This window comes from Sceloporus occidentalis, unplaced genomic scaffold, assembly GCF_023333645.1.
Source record: "Sceloporus occidentalis isolate IW3139 unplaced genomic scaffold, rSceOcc1.0.p SCAF_43, whole genome shotgun sequence".
In the NCBI taxonomy this organism is placed as follows: domain Eukaryota; kingdom Metazoa; phylum Chordata; class Lepidosauria; order Squamata; family Phrynosomatidae; genus Sceloporus; species Sceloporus occidentalis.
Window position 1 is genome coordinate 4197779 of NW_028317023.1, and position 17823 is coordinate 4215601.

The 17823-nt window shown below is 40.7% G+C and overlaps 1 protein-coding gene across 1 annotated transcript in view; it reads left to right on the forward strand.

The window, feature by feature from the left end:
* Window positions 1-5479: 5479 nt before the first annotated feature.
* Window positions 5480-17823, forward strand: part of LOC149289729 (peripheral-type benzodiazepine receptor-associated protein 1-like) — a 51457-nt gene continuing 39113 nt past the window's right edge. The window contains exons 1-6 of the mRNA XM_089490248.1: window positions 5480-6064; window positions 11892-11996; window positions 12276-12404; window positions 12499-12675; window positions 14290-14466; window positions 17299-17355. Of these exons, the coding sequence (XP_089346374.1) occupies window positions 5480-6064; window positions 11892-11996; window positions 12276-12404; window positions 12499-12675; window positions 14290-14466; window positions 17299-17355 (1230 nt within the window). The remainder of the gene's footprint in view (window positions 6065-11891; window positions 11997-12275; window positions 12405-12498; window positions 12676-14289; window positions 14467-17298; window positions 17356-17823) is intronic.

Here is a 17823-nt window from a genome sequence, read left to right on the forward strand (position 1 = left end):
CGTTGGTCAGAAGAGATAACATCTTCTGAGACTGGGATAGCTGACTGCCTGTTGCCGCAAACGAGCTCACCCCAAAGTCCTGCTGAACAAGGGTGGTACAAGTACTCAGATAATGAACCCTTAGAAGCTTGTTCCCTACGCTTTCAGGAAGATACCTTCTCTGAGATGAGTATTTCGCTTACCGGGGCCAACAGCGACATAACTTCATGGAAGAGTTCCAGCAATGAGATGCATCAGCTTTATCTTAAGACAGATGATGAAAAGCAAGAGTCGTACGGGATGGAGAATGGGATCTGCAATCATCTGCAATCCTTTGGGACCCTAGAAAACGATACTTTGCAGCAGTGGTCTGTAAGTTGCTGTTTTGATTTTTTTCATAATACTTTTTGCTGGAAATATAATGTTGTAGAATATGCTCAGAATTTTTATGCTGGAATATGAATTTTGTCTGTAGGGTTTTTTCGCTAAAGCTAGACTTGTGGATTTAACGTCTTAATCCCTAGATAGGTATAAACATTTCTTGTGTTTAATGTCATGGAAGCCAGCAGTCTTTAGCTGGGATCTCTGGCTATCGTGTTGATGGCCTTATCGGGTCCTCTAGAAATGAAGCAATGATATTCAGAGCCAGTCAAAAGACGGCTCGGACAGGCATTCACCAGAACATGCATAGATATCATACTTTTATGGAAGTCCCCTACTTGGAATGCAGCTAAAATACTTATTACCCTTTATTAAGCTCCACTAAATTACACAAAGATGTACAATTTAATTGGAGCAGTTTAACACATACATAACAAATATACATTAATACATACAGACACATCACAAGCTGCCCGTAAACTTCCAGCCTTGGTACTTTAACACAAAGCTCCTGGTGGAAATGGGTTTATGAGGGCCCACTCAAGAGCTTACAATCTAAAGGAATAGCATGGATGACCGAAACAAGGGGCTGAGAGTAGCTCTGCTGTATCAGTAATTAGGGCTTGGTAAATAAGTGATTTTGGCATTCAAAATAGGATGTGTAAATAAAATGATCAGACGGGTGGTTGGGTGTGCTTGGTTCCAGATGGTGGTCTGCAGAGGGCATGTAAAGGGGGAAAGAGAGCGATGAATAAGTGAAGCTTAGAAAAAGGGGCGGGGTTATGGCTGTAGCATGCCAGAGGGGGAGGGGATCAAGACAGAGCAATGTACACTCCCGTTTGGCCAAAAAAAAGGGAACAATCTCCCCCCAAATACATACTTGGTACATACATGAAAGCATACATAATACAAAATATGACTTGGTAAACTTGTTTGCTGATCTGTCAAAGTCCAAATGAGGGTGAATTTATTTATTATTATTTTATTTTTTTATTGTTGCGAGGGCCTCTCTTCTGATGGCTTCAGATCTGAGCCATAGACGCAAACTGTCATTCCCCAACAGAGGTCCGACAGATCTAAAAAAAAAAGTTTCCTATAGGCTCCAGCTAATTGTCTGGGATTGTATTTTTGTTTCCCCCCATATGCCAACCAAAAGACTGGGGCAAGTGGGAAGATTTAAAACAAATGTGCACTTAACACTGGCGTACCCCAGCACTGTATCACAACGTCGGCGTGCACCCAGTTGGAACATTAGCGGGAAAAAAAACGATTATCAACTTTGTCAAATTTGTGCATAAATGCCGGTAATTCCATGGGATTCACTTGTTTTTTCTTGCCACTGTATTTGGCTTCCCTTTCTGCTGAGACTAATAGCACAATTAGTGATATGTTGGCATATGGCGGTAAATTATATGTTTTACAGGGAAAGCTATTTTTAACGTATAATGGGGCTGGCTTGCAGATGAAGCTCATGCAACAAGAGTATGCTGAGTATATAAAGTCATACGGGTGAATCTTGCTTATTGTACATGGTGCCTACGGGATGAAAGTACTTGCTATAGCCAGGGCATGCAGTTAATACTTTGCGTTATTTGACTTTTTTTTTAGATTTTCTAAAACACAGTTTACATTTTAATCGTTTATGCTGTATGGGCGGCAAAGTGGACCCTCAGGATCCAACCACATATTCCAGCCTTCTCCTTCCTTCTCAGTATACATTTTGTTAAAGTACATAAAGAATTCCGCTAAAGATTTCTACCTTGTTTTTGCACTTAAGTGTTGGGGCTTGCCCTCTATGTATGTTAAGGGATCGTGGCATAGAGCGAACAGCCTGATATAGCTGCCAGCTACCTTGGCAACCGTATTAGAAGAAAATGTGTCTGTGTGGTGGCAGCTGATCTCCATTTAGATACCATGCAGGGGTCAGACATTGTGATGAAATAATAATAATAATAAAAATACATTTAAAAAAATCTCAGGACGCTGTCATTTTATTTAAGTACAAGTATTAAAATAAAAGTAGGCAGATACAAGTTGTAGGCCACAAAAGCTTATTAGTGATGGGGGGTTATGAGAGTTGTAGTCCACAAAGCCAAGAGTACCAGAAGTGCATAAAGGTTATCATTCTTTAGATTATATATATAATATGCGCACATTTACTATGGTGCCATATCTTTTCAGAAATAAACTGGGCTTTTGGCTTATATGGAAAAAAAATTGTGAGAAAAACAATTTAAAAAACCCTTTGCATTAGTGAAATTTTATCATGTTATGTGATGTCTCAAGCTAGAGATCTGTGAATTGCCTAACTTGTCCTAAAATGTGTGTTCCCTGGGTAAAGTGTAAACTGTTTTTCCGTTATACACACACAAATACTGTGTGTGTGTGTATGTGTATATATATATATATATATATATATAATATACATATATATATATATATATATATATATATATATACATATACATACACACACAGTATTTGTGTGTGTATAACGGAAATATATATATATATTATAATCAGGAGTCAGACAAAAAATGTAGGCACTAAATAGTAATGTATTTCTTTCTTTTATTACCCCCTGGTCTGCAATAAGACATACAACACACCTTTCATCAGTGCTGCACCACTTTTTACTGTACTGCAGTTAACCCTTTCACAACAGCGGGTATTTAACACCAGAAAGACTCATGCTTGTATGTTTAACCATTATTCTTATTCTTACTCTTACACATTAACACCATAAACTAACAGACAGGCTAATGTGTTATACTCGCAAACACTAACATGCTAACACCATGCACATTCATGCTAACGCTATACTAGAACATACACAGCACCATATATACACCTACTCGCTATCCAACCACTTATACAAATATATATGTTAAATCACACTGAATCTGGCACTATACATTTTATACACACACACACAGGCTATAGACACACTGACTATGACAGTATAGTATACATGCACACACACTGACTCCAGCGCTATTCATTCACACACATTCACACTCTGACACTGCAGTACACATACCCCTACCACCACCACCTTGTAGAGACCAGCCATCTGCGTGAACCCCCCCACCAAAGTGTGACAGCGACCTGGCGCCCTCATATACACACATGCTGTATATGCTGTAAGTATCAGAGAAACTATGAAATGTCACCTTGTGACCTGGACCCCCGGGGGGGGGGGGATATGTCCTCACCTGTGACACTCAATGGGTTAATGCCAGATGTTTCTCCAAACTGACAACCAGAACCTACAGGACTTCTCTAGATTTGCTCACATTTTATGAGACCCTACCTCATGGAGAAAAGACTTGGTAACAGACATGAAGGCCATTTTGGTTCTTGAAACAGATGACCACGGATTGTTACGGGCATTTATCTTATTCCAGCAGCAGTTTAGCAGAAAAAAACCTTTCTGTTCAGTTTTTCCCCTACTTTGTGTAACTTTGGATGTCTTGATGTTGCTGACAAATCCTCGAGCTACACCTGCAGTGCTAATAAGGTTTGATGCAACACGGATACTTATGACATTTTTCAAAAGCCTCCAGCTCTTTATAATGAAGACAAATGAAGCAAGAAAGAGAGCCCTGTCTGAAATACTACTTCTTGGCATACAAATAGAAGCCATTACAGCTCCCACTGACCATTAGAATTCTTATGCAGTCTAGGTATTGCTCCATTAAGCTCTGTCAGTGTCTCTGCCTCTATCTCACGCTCTTTCGCTCATTTTCAATATTTCTCTCTGTATTTCCACAGAGATATTGGAAACAAATCAATGAGGGTAGAGATTTCTCACACCTGGAGCAAAAATGCTGCGATGTTTCTGGCCGCGTCGCGGGAGAAAACCTCTCGTAATTTTATTCACGATAATGAATGTACTTGATCGTATTGTACAATCTAGGCTTGGTCCAGCATGATTGCTGTAAAGCGCAGTGTATATCGCGATGTAATGACAATTTCCCTGTGGAAGCGAGAGCCGTCGCTGTCTGGCTGCAGCAGGTGATGTGACTGGAAGGCAGATGAGATGCGGGGAGGGGATGTCTGGCCGGATGCTGCGAGTATCGGGACCACGTACCTGGAGATGTTTGTTTTTATTATGTGTGATGGTGACTTATGTTCACCTTCTAAATACATGAATTCATGGTTTGTGTGACTAATGTTTTATTTTTGTATTTATGTATATCAAACTAATATGTGTGTGTGTGTGTGTGTATATGTGTGTGTATGTATATATATATATATATATATATATATATATATATATATATGAGTATGTTACCGCATACAGCTGTAACATAAATAATATGCTGAATAAAACATCTAATATGCGCAGCTAGCATTGAGCTGTATGTTTTGTAAATATTGGGTTTTAAATATGGTTTTTGTACACGTCTATAATGCATATTATTAAAAGAACACCTAGCTGTGATATTGTTTACTGTTTTTGGCCGGGGGCAATGCCTTGCGAGGGGCCATTTAAGAATTGTCTGTGTTGCAGCACCCTAACCTTTTATCGTTAGGCAGCAAACACTCCATTCCAGCACAGTTTCTATGGCAACCATCTGTCTCTCTTTTCATTGGTTGCCTAGCGCAAGCTATACGGATCTGGTAGGTTTAACTCCTCTATTAATATTGATGACTTCTGAAGCTAGAAGAGGTAGAATGAATTTAACTTTAAGCAGAACACCATCTCTTCCCTAATCCGAATGGCTCATGAGGGCTGATGGGGCCTTTAGACAGTAACTAATGGTAACGACGACAGTCCTGTGACTCAGGGAACGCTGCGGACATACTATGCTGTTTCCACACGTAGAACCAGGATCTCATATTGTCTCCCTCTCAGACTGGTTGCCGGATGTGTTTGAAATATGTTCTGCGGGGAAGCACGGAGAAAGATTCCACATTCTCTGCCCGAGCGAAGCGTGACAGCCCAGCAGTCTTCTATCTCATGAATATGCGGGGTCTTTTGGGGATTTTTTTCCGCTGCGCCAAAATCCACGCTCTCGGCTGTCAAGAAAACATTGACTTTATGATATTTTAATTTCACTTCAATGGAATCCAAACCGCAGGACGCTTCGTATGAGAGCTGATGGCTAGCATCATGAGCAGAGCTAGAGACGGCTCAGACGAGCCATGGGTCTTGGAGGAAGCGGCAAGATGCAGTCTCCTGCGCAAACATCTGTCGGCGGGTGCTGTCCAAAGCCAGGAGAATGACTCTGCTTCTCCCAAGGAATTACCTAGCCATGTATTTCGTCGTGTCATGGCCCATTCCCCACCAGAGTTGGACGTAGAGCCTCCTGTGGTACAGGTGCTACAATGTGCCCATCCAGTGAACCATTTAACAAACATTGGAGATTCTGGGCTCGAGTTGAAGTTGTCCGTGCTTTCTAGGAGAGATTTGTCGATGGACCCCACAAGCTCCTCAGTGGATATCCCCAAGGATATAACATGGGTTGAAGAACACGCAGGAGATCTTCCTGCCGTCCCTGCAAGCTTTGAGCTTCCCGTTACAAAGTTATCAAGGACTAAGCTGCAGGGTATTAAATGTGTTTCCGTGCCAACAGATAATCAGGAAGTGCCAGTCTGCCCTCAAGAAAATGAGATTAGGTCTCGTACTGCTGAACAGCTGCTGAAAACCTTACACGCGGTGTGCGAGCAGGACGACAAATGTGTAGCAATTAATACGGTAAGAAGCGATACATTATCCTTACATTAAATGATATAGTTCTCTACAATGTGTGTCTGCACCAGCGGCCACGCATCAGCACCACGGACAGCTCAGCAATGAGTTGCTTAACATCTTCCAGCCTGCTATTCTGTAGGAGAAGACACGTTTACGTTTCCCAGAGGAACATGCTCATCTTCATTGGGGTTATTTATTGTGTCTGTATTCTGTGCAGTTCGTGCTCCGTTCTGTCCTTTTTATCGTGTTTGTTCGAGAAGATCCGTATAATGTCTAGATCGCAAAATACTGGAATGCATCTGTGAATACGAGAGTACGTGATCCCGACTGCCTGCTACAGATTGCATTTAATATTCAGTTACATGCGAAATCCTGTGGAGAAATGGACATCATGTAGCTGTAAATCTCCCTTTTAGGTAACGCATCGTTACATCATGCCTATTACAAATACAACGCGTACGGTTCGTTATAGGTTTTAGGTAATTAAAATATATTTTGGGTAATGTGGACGCGTGCTGTATCATGAGTATCGTCTTTATCCAGTGCTGTCTACCGTTCCGGCTGTTGGGTCCTGATATCGCCAGTGATTCTGTCATCGCTTTATTTCTGTTTTAGTCGTCCTAGTTGGGCTAAACGTGCATATATCACACGGTAATGTCCGTGAATACAAAATTATTTTATTTAGGTTTTTTATTCTCTGTGTTTAATAACGTAGCTGTTTGTCCAGCGGTTTAACGCATGAGTTCAGGCCCTGTTATCTGGGTAGGATATTTATTTCTTATTGGAAGTCTTCCGCCCCATAAGTTAGTTTAGTTCAGTCTGTAACAACCTTTGTTTTATAAATATCATTTAAATACATTTAACCTCCGGTATAATGCATGCCCTAGCCAAAGTAATAGTCAAGTGCATTGTATGTTCCAGTTTATAATGGGGGAGGTTAATGGTGATGACTCAGCTGGCACCACAGGCCAAACTTTTGTTTAAATGAGTTTGAGCCCAAATTACCTTTTCTGATTCTCTGCTTGTCCGGATACCAGACTCTACATCCTTTAAATAGATCTTCCTGCTAGAATGAGTTTCATCTGAGGGCAAAGTATCTGTTGCTGGTCTTTATTTTAAACGGAAGCTGAGATGATCGATCAGCGTTTACAGTCCTAGTTTGGTTCGTAGTGAACGGTGAAACGTGGCTACCAGCACCGAGTACTTTACATCAGGAAAAATGGGCAGACCAGGCGGGAGGAATGGTTCTTATCTGCCGTCTAATTCCACGGGTCTGTGTAACAAACGGAACGCTTGGTGCGGTTTCCTTTGGGTGAAGATAAGTCTGTTCTTAATAAGTCTTTTCTCTTTTGACGTAGTTGTTGCAGGGCTAGAATGCCTGTTTCTGAGTATGGGATTCGGCCAGTTTTGTTTGTTGTCGATGAATGTACCGCCATCAAAAATATTTAATTGTTGGCCAAGACCCAAAAGCAGTGATGTTTTCTGCGTTTTGGGCACTTTGGCTCCTGTATAGTTAGCTGTGTGAATTGCTGCCCAATGCGTATTTTCTCTTCCCTTTTTACATCTTTATTAAATAAAATATATCACAGCGGCTTGCCAAGCCTTGGGAAAGTCTCCTTATTTTTCCGTTCTGCTCATTTGTCTTTAAAACACGGACTAATGTGCATCCTCCTGTCTGTATGCATTAAATGCCTCTTTCATCTGTGCAACAGTAATCGGTAACCATAGTGATTTGTACTCTTGTACTATTATTTTTTTCTTCTGTAACTAATCTTGACTGAGTTTTTGTTTTGTTTTGTTTTGTCACCAAATTGCTACCAATTAGAACATACTTTTTTTTTTTTTTTTTTTTTTTTTTCTTGGTGCTGCACTTTTGATTCATTAAATGCCAATCATACAAACATGTTTGCTTTCCCTGCGGTGTGAAATCCGTTCTATTATTTCCTGGGCCGTTCAGTTCCTTCAGTATTACACGCCAGACGTATTGGCCTTCAGGGAATAGAGCAAGGAATGTAATGGACCCCGCAGTGTTTAATAAATAGGAAAGCGGCTTCATTATCAGTAAATATTTTATGAGAGCTGCTCAGTGTGGTCGGTCTGGAGTTTCACGGTCCCTGTGGATTTCCGCCTTAACAGAACGACTCCTTCAAGCCGTTTATTTTGTTTTAATCTCACACAAATCAAGAAGGCCTGTGTGTTCCGTGACAGATAATGTCACTTCCTTTGTTATTACTCTGCTGTAGGTTTATAACGCCTTGGTCCATGTACAGAATTCACAGGGTGGCATATATGGAATTCATATAAAGATGGTGTTGTGGCTGGGGGTCTTATTCACTCTTAAAGTGGGGCTTTGCTGCTGCGTCAAACATTTTCTGAGTGGTCATCTACTTCAAAGAACATAGATGTGTGGCCCCTGTGGCCACCCTACCTTACTCTGTCCAGCATAATACACATAGTATCTAACACACATTTTAAGGACTCCCCCCCCCCCCCCCCACCTTCATAATTGTCTAAACGTTTACCAGCCTGCTCAAAGCAACCATTCACCAGCGCTTCTCCCACTGAGATGGGGAGCGCTTTTCCGGGAGACCCGCTGGAACTCTTGCGCAAGCCGCGTCCTTTATTTTTTATAGTTTTCTCTTAAGGTTGTAATCCTCCGTTTTATGTTTGGGAATCCGGAAGCAAAATCGTTGTACTAAAAACGTGCCCATTTGTTTCCAGCGGCGGAGAATGATAATCGCTGCGCGCTATTTCACAAAATGCGGGGCTCGGGTTTCTGTAATCAAACTGCTAGATCATTGGAATCTGTAATAAATGTAATTTAGGGAACATTCCACTTTATTATTCTGGCATGTATACATTTCAGATGTTACATTATCCTAATTAATCCAGCAGAGGACTGCCAGATCTGCCTTAACATAGAACGCACTTCATAGTCATTTTATCTGCTCTTAATATAAAGGGAAATCTACTCTGGTAGATATATATATAAATAGATATAGATATATATAGATATAGGTGTGTGTATGTGTATATATATAAAAAAAAAAATATATATATATGTGTGTGTGTGTTTTAATATTTATTATGTACACAGACATTTGCAGCCAAATAGTTCTAATCTGCCATCAAATTCTCTGTAAAAATCAAGGAAAGCCCATAATGGAGCCCAGCACTGTAAAGCATCCATCGCTTCTTTATTTGCTGTTGTCAGATTATTCAGGTTTGCGGGTGCCGATCCTTATATCATACCTGCCTAATTTTAATTCCGGACTGGGGGTTTAGTCTGAGAGGTAATTAACCGCAGGGCAAACTAATTAAGCGTTGTCTGTTTTTTGACTGAGGTACATAAAGTAATGTTCATGGCTTCCTTACCTGGATAATCTACTCTGTATGTTAATGAATCAGGCAATGGGCCGAATATGTGATAAATAATTATCATGCAGAGTTTTGTTTCCCATTCTTTGCCGACACACAAAGCTGCCGGTAGTTACCCCGGGATTAAATTACTTTACAGATCAGATGTGCTTGAGACGTGCCGTTCATTGTGGATACTGCTAATAAAAATCCACATAAGTATTTTCATGCTGAGGTATGTAGTGCGTTCGGATTCGTACCGATCTAATGAAACTAGCAAATGTTGTCAATTCATGCAAATCTCTGAACACGAGGAGGGAGCCTCAAGGAAACAAACAAAAATGAAGCAAAGGTCTCCGTTTGACTTTCGTTCTTTTACTCTCTCTCCTGCGCGCTCTCTCGCTCTCTCTCTCCCTCCCTACTTCCTCTGCTGACCGCTTCCATGTCCCGTCGCCTTGCCGTGCAGCTCTACTTATCTTGCATTTTCTTGGTCTTCTGTCTTTCTTTTTGGAGAAAAGGTGTAGAGGCTGTGTGTCGATGTGGGCAATTGAGATCATTTCAGCACCTCTCTCTCTCTCTCTCTCTCTCCGCGAATCTGTATTATTCTGGCCTCTGTGGACTTCTTCAAAAGGGCAGAGCCGCGGGGATAGCCTTTCCGCCAATCCGCCTTTCACCAGGAGACCGTGTCCAGTTGTCAACAGAGAAAGGGACAAAGGAAGAAGACAGAAGAAGTGGAACAGACGTAACCCTTTCAATGCTAGGATTTGGTGACTTGACAAATGTGGCGATAACTGCCCCCTCCCCACGATCAAGAAGGAAGTGCCCACGATTGCGCTACATTTACCGTGGGTCGGGGGGGGGGGGATATTGTCACTTAAACCGGTTGTCTTAAAACATATTCGCTTCTCATAAAGACACATTTAAAGTGGAAGCTTTTTCATAAAAACAGAGAAGCCATCATTTTCATCCGCCGTCACTACATCTTCTGCTGTCAATTTAGGTTATGTTCTTTAAACAGTGTCTAGTATACGTTAAAACACACTCCCTAGTTTGGGGGGCCGACAGATAACTACTTCTAAGGCATGACCAAAGGGACCTTAGATGGACTTGTGAGCTGTCCAATGCATGTTAGCTGCGAGGTCCCTTTAAATTTACTTTGTGTCCCTTCAAATGCTTGCGAAAAAGAATTTCTCTTCCACGCCTCCTGGCTATTTACCATGCAGGAGACATGTCTGACCGAACACTTATCCTTGTACCGGATATAACTATCGGCTCCGGCTCCGGCGCTGGCGCGGTGAGGGCTGTTCAGATCCCTCTGCGTGTGTGGACGGTGCTGCCGTTGATCGGCCGCTGATTGTCGGCTTCGGGCAGCCATTTGGCTGAATTGGCAAAGGGCGCATTCTTTATTGAAGCTTGCCCTTTAAAAGCTGGGTTTCCATTACTGTGGCTGGTCACGGTGCTGTGTACATGTACACATGGCATCCCATTTCTTATGACATTATTTAAAGGTAAATATCCAGGCTTTACGAACTGTATTTAAGGTTACAAGCAGTGAATGGACTTTTAAATGGACAACACGGGAGATAGCTGGGTAACCTGCTTATACCAAGCTGATGTCCTATTGCTTTTAAAATGAATGCAAATATAAGAACATGTGGTTTTCTTCAGTCAAATAACGCTAGATTTTTTTTCTTCTCAAAAACATGCATAGATAATGTAAAAATATGTCTAACAGGCTTCTTCTCCGGGGATATTGTCGTATAGATTTATGGTGGCAGCCAGGGGCTGAGTGTTGATTTGTATTGGATCTGAACAACACGAGTCCAGAGTTCTAGGTGACCATCATACAGAACTACTTATGCAATGCGACAGTAACCAGAAATGCTTTCCAGGGAAGCCTGGTCTAGGTAGGCAGCCATCTTCATATAGCAACCCAATAAGGGTGTAAAGGTGGCATTTGCGGGTACATTATGCCTCTTTCCAGTCTTTTGTAGGGTACCTCGTTTTCTCACTGTGACCGTCACATCTTCGCGTGACCAGTCCGTTTGGATAGAACGGATCCCCAAATCATGGTCTGACATTTTGGATCTCTTTGCAAACTTAAATCAAGGTCTACGCCGTGTGTATGCAAGCATCGATATTGCCATGGGCCATGACAAGCCCTAAAGAGACCCCAGGTTGTTTTGTGGTGGTCGTAATATTTGTAGGCCTGCTTCCATGATAATATAATCTTTTCCCACTTTCACCTGATTTGCCGTGTCATGTGGTGTTCACCAATGCTGCTCCCCAGTTGACACAACTGCAAGGAAAAATTTGTGAGCCCTCCCTTGTGTTTTCCTTTTGTTATTTTGTGTATAATCAATGTTTGCAGAACAAAAACAAATGTTTTGTTAATATTCTTCTTATGGCTTAAATACCTGTAATAGAAAAGTAAGGACTGGTAAAGATTTAATTGTCTCAATGTCTTGTGCAGAATGGAAGCGACCCCCCTCAATCCAAACAAGATGCCGAATTGCTAAATACATTGCAGGTTTTGGAGCAACGATATAACGATTTAAAAGCAGAAAATATCTTATTGGTGAGTCTGTTTAACTTTTTACCTCATGACAAATTATTATTTTACATAAGACTAGTGTCCATTCAGGCATGTGCTAACCATGTCATTTTAGTTTTTTAAGCACAAAAAACTTCTTATATTTGTGCGTTTTAGTCTTTACCGTACTCGCTGAAGGTTTGGGCCGCCCCTCTGTACCCGAAAGCTGAAATTCCCTGAGTAACACAATCCTTATAATACTTGGATATGTTTCGGTTGCTGATCTGACAAGTTTGCTGACCTATTTTCTCTCCAACGTTGCAGAGAAAGAACATTTTTCCAGAAACAGAAGAGAAGGTGAAAAGGCTGAAAAGGAAGAATGCAGAGCTAGCAGTCGTAGCCAAACGCTTAGAGGAGAGAGCCCAAAGGCTCCAAGAAGCAAATCTAAAAATGGTGCCTGACTCCAAATCCAGCTATAATCATATATTTCATCAGGCAAACCGTGAAACAGAAGTTTTTGTTAATTATGATTTGCTTTGATTTACAGGTTAACACTCCAGTACATCTAAAAGGAACAAACTTGGAGCTCTGTAAAAAGGCATTTGCACGCCAGCGAGCACGGGACATGAGCGAACAGGCCAGCGCTCTTTTGGCTAAAGATAAACAAATCGAAACATTAAAACAAGAATGCCACCAACTGCAGGCCAAGCTTTCGGCCGGGAAGGTAAGAGCAAATGTTTTGGGTGCTGCATAGTTTTATACTGGAGTTCTATACCACTACCTTTTTATCTGATTTTTCACTCCCTGTTATGCTCACGCTTATATATTCTTACAAATGACTGATATGCCACTGCCTGAAAACTTTATATTATGCATTAACAAGAACCAATCTATTTTAGGAGTCTTGTTATAAAAGTGCTGTACATTTGCATACATCATGTTCCGATTTAACTTCATAAAATGGTAATGATTTTAATTAAGGTGGCTGTAGTAACATTTTGGCAAATAATTTAGGAGAAATGTTCAAGTCCCTCAACAACATAATGGATCTGCTAGAATAGTTTTTTGTTTTTTAACTCCTTTCTAGCTATCAGATTCCAGTATTTTTTAACAGAGACTGCTTGTGGAGACAAACATTATGTTTCTTCTATTTACTGAAAGTAATTTGCACAAACCCATGCTTCTGTTATTTATAATTTCCCTCGATACACAGCAGGGCGTTTCACATTCCGCACATCCAATTTTCCCATCGTCTTTAGCTGCTTTGTGAAACAGATGAAACGGGTGTATGACTCGAGGCATCTGATGTCAGCTACAGGAGCTTTATTTGTCTAAAAGCCAATGTACCTATGAGACGCTTATTTTACAAATGTATAGGACTACATCTATACTCCGTGATTATATCATAAATGTAAACGCTATGCTGCATTCTTTACCATGCAATATCTAGTCTCTTCAGAAGTGTTCATTCACCTTCCATCCTGGGAACAATCCTAGGCCTGAGTGATCTGGTCCGTCAGTGGCTCAGTATAACGGCACACAGAATATACTCCGTTTAAAAAGCAATACTGGACCTACGTCTATACCTATCGATTACATACATGTAGCTTTATCACTGGCTATTGGATGTTTTTCTTCATTACAAGTAAAGAAAAATTCAATTAAAAATAGTAAAAAAAAAAGCGGAATTGTGTCCCAGTTTTTTCTTTCATTGACCCGTTTTATATATTTATCTTTGTAGCTTGCGATTATCGTATGTATCTACAACGCTATATTTCTGCATGAATGAGATAATTTTTGGTTCTATGCAGGCCAGCCAGTCCTTTTTTTTTTTTTTCTCTTTCCTTTCATAATAATTATATTAAACAGAGAATTTAGGTATTTTAATGTTATAAAACATGACCGCAACATTACATTTGCACATACTCCAGAAGCAAAGTCCCCATAACATAGTTGCAGTTTATAGAAAATACACCACCTTGCATTTAGCAGGTAAGTATCATTAATGAGATGTATAATGCATTGATATAATCAGATGTGTTATAAAAGTTTAACACACAGTCTCCACATTTTTTTACCAATGCAGCTTAATTTCTTTGATTTTGCTGCTACAAGTAATTGTAGACCACAACAAACATCAAAGCATCATAGAAAGCTATAGAAGTGACAGTGGGACTAACTGTGATTTGGATCCCTGTGTATGTACACAAGCTAAATCACGCTGATAAAATCTTTAGGATCCCTTGTTTTATTTAATGCTCTGCCAATAACTATTAATACATTGAACGTGCTCGCTGTGCATTAATTGTGTGTGTGTTTTATTTTTATTGTAATGCAGGATTTTCCGACTGGATTGAAGCTGAACGATTTAGACCGTCTATTGCATGAGTCTCAGAAGGAAGTGTTACGATTACAGAGGCAAATAGCTGTGAAACATTTAAAGGACTCTCTGCATGCATCCAGTTCAGATTCCCACGTCTCTCCTCCTCGCCCTTCCCCTCCCCTACCTGATGCCGTGTACGTTGAGACCTTAAATGGTTCCGATGAACCCATGGAGTGTGGCGACAAATCGATGAGGACAACCTCAGGAGATGTAATGAAGGTGAGAGAAGTATTTGTAGCTCTCATACTTGCATACAACTACAATTGGTGTGTGGCGGCTTTAATACCATGCTCTGACTTCTGTCTTCTAAGTGTGGTATAGTCTTATTCTCTAATGGTGCATTAATAGCTTTTATTACTACCTTTTGAAATAGGCACCCAGTTACATTTCACACGTTTAACATTATGGTAGCTTTACACCATCCATTTGGTAAATGGCGGAGATTGTGCAAAATATAAGAACTTTGGAATGTCCGAATGAGCAAGGAAAGACGTGGCATGTTTTAAATTATAAAAATAAAAAAAATATTTATTACCTCATTTGGAAATATATGCATGGATGTAAGCAAGCAGTTAGTTGCACTCCCAATAACCTCTTTACTTGTCGGCATATTCCTATTCCTGCTTGGGAAATCTAAAACCGTACTAGCGCAACCAAAAAAAGTACATCCCGCTGTACAGAGGATGCTGCCCTTTGAACTCATGAATCCAAGCATACTAGATACTGGACTTGTGCGTTCAGATTCATGCGAATTGCAATTTTAACGAAACTTCCCAATTTTGTCGATTAGTCTGAATCTTGGAAAACGAGCAGGGACCCCCAGCAAAACGAAGCAAAGAGCTCCAGATTTTCATTTGAATGTCTTTGGTTCTCTCACTCCTGCTCTCTCTCATGCTCTCTGGCATGTCTAGCTACGTGCTCGGCCAACCGCTTCCATGTCCCTGTCTTGGTGCCGCGCAGCTCCCCTGGTCGTGATCTTGGGTGAACATCCGCACAATGGTGGAGGTTCTGGGCAAATCCTCTGCCCGATTGGATGTGCGTGTAGAGGGTATGCCCGGAGGCTCCGTCCTTTGTGGACAGTGGGGCATGACCTCCCGGGTGTTCTTCCGCAGAGAAGCGGACGAAGAAAGAAGACGATATATGCCAGAGAAGAACCGGAGCTGCGAGGGACAGGGAAGTGGTCAGCGGAGAAGATAGGAAGACATTCAGAGACAGTATGAGAGAACATAAATGAAACGGTGTAAGAAAACATAGATGACGACACATTTTGTTTCTGAATCTAAATAGCCTTCCGTTTTTTGTCTAAAACGAATGGGCAGGAAATGGAATTTATTGTCTGAAAACGAATTGACCGAAAAATAAATGAAAAATTTGTTTAAATCATTTTTGGTTTATTTGCACAAGTCTACCAGATACCTTTTAATACGGCATACATGGAAGTGTATTACACCGTTTATTTAATAACTGACACTATTCAGATTCTGTAGAAAAATGGGATGGCTCCTTCTGCCTGGCTGCGTTTCACTGAGGATTAAAGATGCAATGGAATCAACGAAGGGATCTAATAAGGAAACGAGGCAAAGGAGAAGCTTTTGGTGGATTTGTTTAAGCAGGTTTAAACCTGGCATGTATTTTTCCCATTGGATGATCCCAGCACTAGTTTTGCTTGTATAGAAGGGAAATATCCACTCGCTCTTAATTGATGGATCTGGTTAGATCCTTTGGGACACAATAAGGAAAAACTCCTTTCCATGAATGTTTTCACAGAAAAATAATATACCCTGATAAGGAACGTTGTAGACGGTAAACAAGGCGTAGTCGGTGAGCGCGATATTGACCCCTCTGTTTTTACACTCTCGTAATTGTGTTAATTATTTGAAAAGTGAGTCAAATGCTAGATACCAATATTTAATTTCCCTGTGGCAATCTACAGACGGCAAAGGTTTCACCCAAAAATTGGTTGGTTTATTGTGCGGGGCAGGGCTCTGATTTCATGTTAATCCGCTGGCATAAACACTGTCGATTATTCACATTCATGCACCTTGCTTCAAGTATCACACCTTGCAATGCAAATCTTTGGTTTCTTTACACTTGGTTATTATATGTCTGAGATGTCGCACACATTTCCTCTTCTCTAGTGCTATGTTAGCATCGTATCGGTGCAAGTTTTAAAATAAAAATATAAAATCGTCAACATTACCATAGCAGCCAAGAGAATGATCCAATCTGTATGATCATTCTGTTTGGTTGTCATGGTGATGAGACTAAATAGATTTACATTATTGTTGAGGCACCGGACTTATAATGCGTTATTCGGTAAGGGGAGTACGATAATTAGTATCTGAAACCGGAATATTCTCTGCAGAACGCCACGTTTTCCTTTCCCTTGTGCCTTAAATGATTGTGGGAAGTATATTTTTAATGACTTTCCCCTTTCCTGATTTTGTTATACACTGTAGTATGGGTTTGGAAGGCACCGAGGCATGAAAAGGTTTTACCATGGAAACTAACAGATTAATTGTGAATAATTAGCGCATATGAACGTATAATTCATAATATAGGTCGATTTTCTCAATGTGCTGCTCAGGAGAGATTTATTATGAATCAAAGCTCATGTTTTATGTCTGACGTAGTGATTTTTGACCATACATCAAAACTACGGTGGCGAGATCGGCATAAATTGCTGTTAATGTGATTTTGTTCATATTTGTACCTAGCGTTTAATCTTATTTGTTCCACAAATCGCATCGGCATGTGTTTATTTTATTATTTAACCCTCTATGTAGCAAAGGGAAGCTTAGGATTTTTTTTTTATATCTATTCATTATGAGGAGCCAACAGATTTCTCAAACAGGAAGAGTTGTGTTGGCCCTGTATACTTAATTGTCCGAGGATAGTTTGGAGATACCTAATCGTTTTTCTATACATTATACAGGGCCAGCCAAGCTCTTCCTTTAGCAGAAGCCCACAGAGTTGGTCCTTCATACTGAAGCCAAGGACCTCAATCCACAACTATCCCTAGTGAATAACCCCCATTGTTTTCTGTCCCTGACTACGCCTTTGGTGGAGATTGCCACAAAACAAGCTCTCAGTTCCTCATGATTTTGTGTAAACCGAGATACCGTTATCTCTTTTTCCTTCCCGTTCATCTTCCTGTGACGGTTAATAGAGGAACTGTAGAACTTCATTGCAAAAATGGGCCATTTGAGTCTTCCCTTGTTTTTCTACCTGCTGTTAAACTTCCGACCGAAGTCCTGGTCATCTTATGTTCACCTCTTCTGCTGGTATTATCTTTTTTCTATCGCACCAGCAGTGTACGCAGCGCTTCCTACAGAACACGCATTCAAAGTGTATGACAAAACCACACCTGACAAACCGGCAAAGAGCGCCGTCCTCATAAACTTACAATCTAAGGGGATTTTTTCTTATCCGCCACCGCATAATATCTTCGTCTCAGAGCCTCCGACGTTCAATAACGAAGCATGTGAT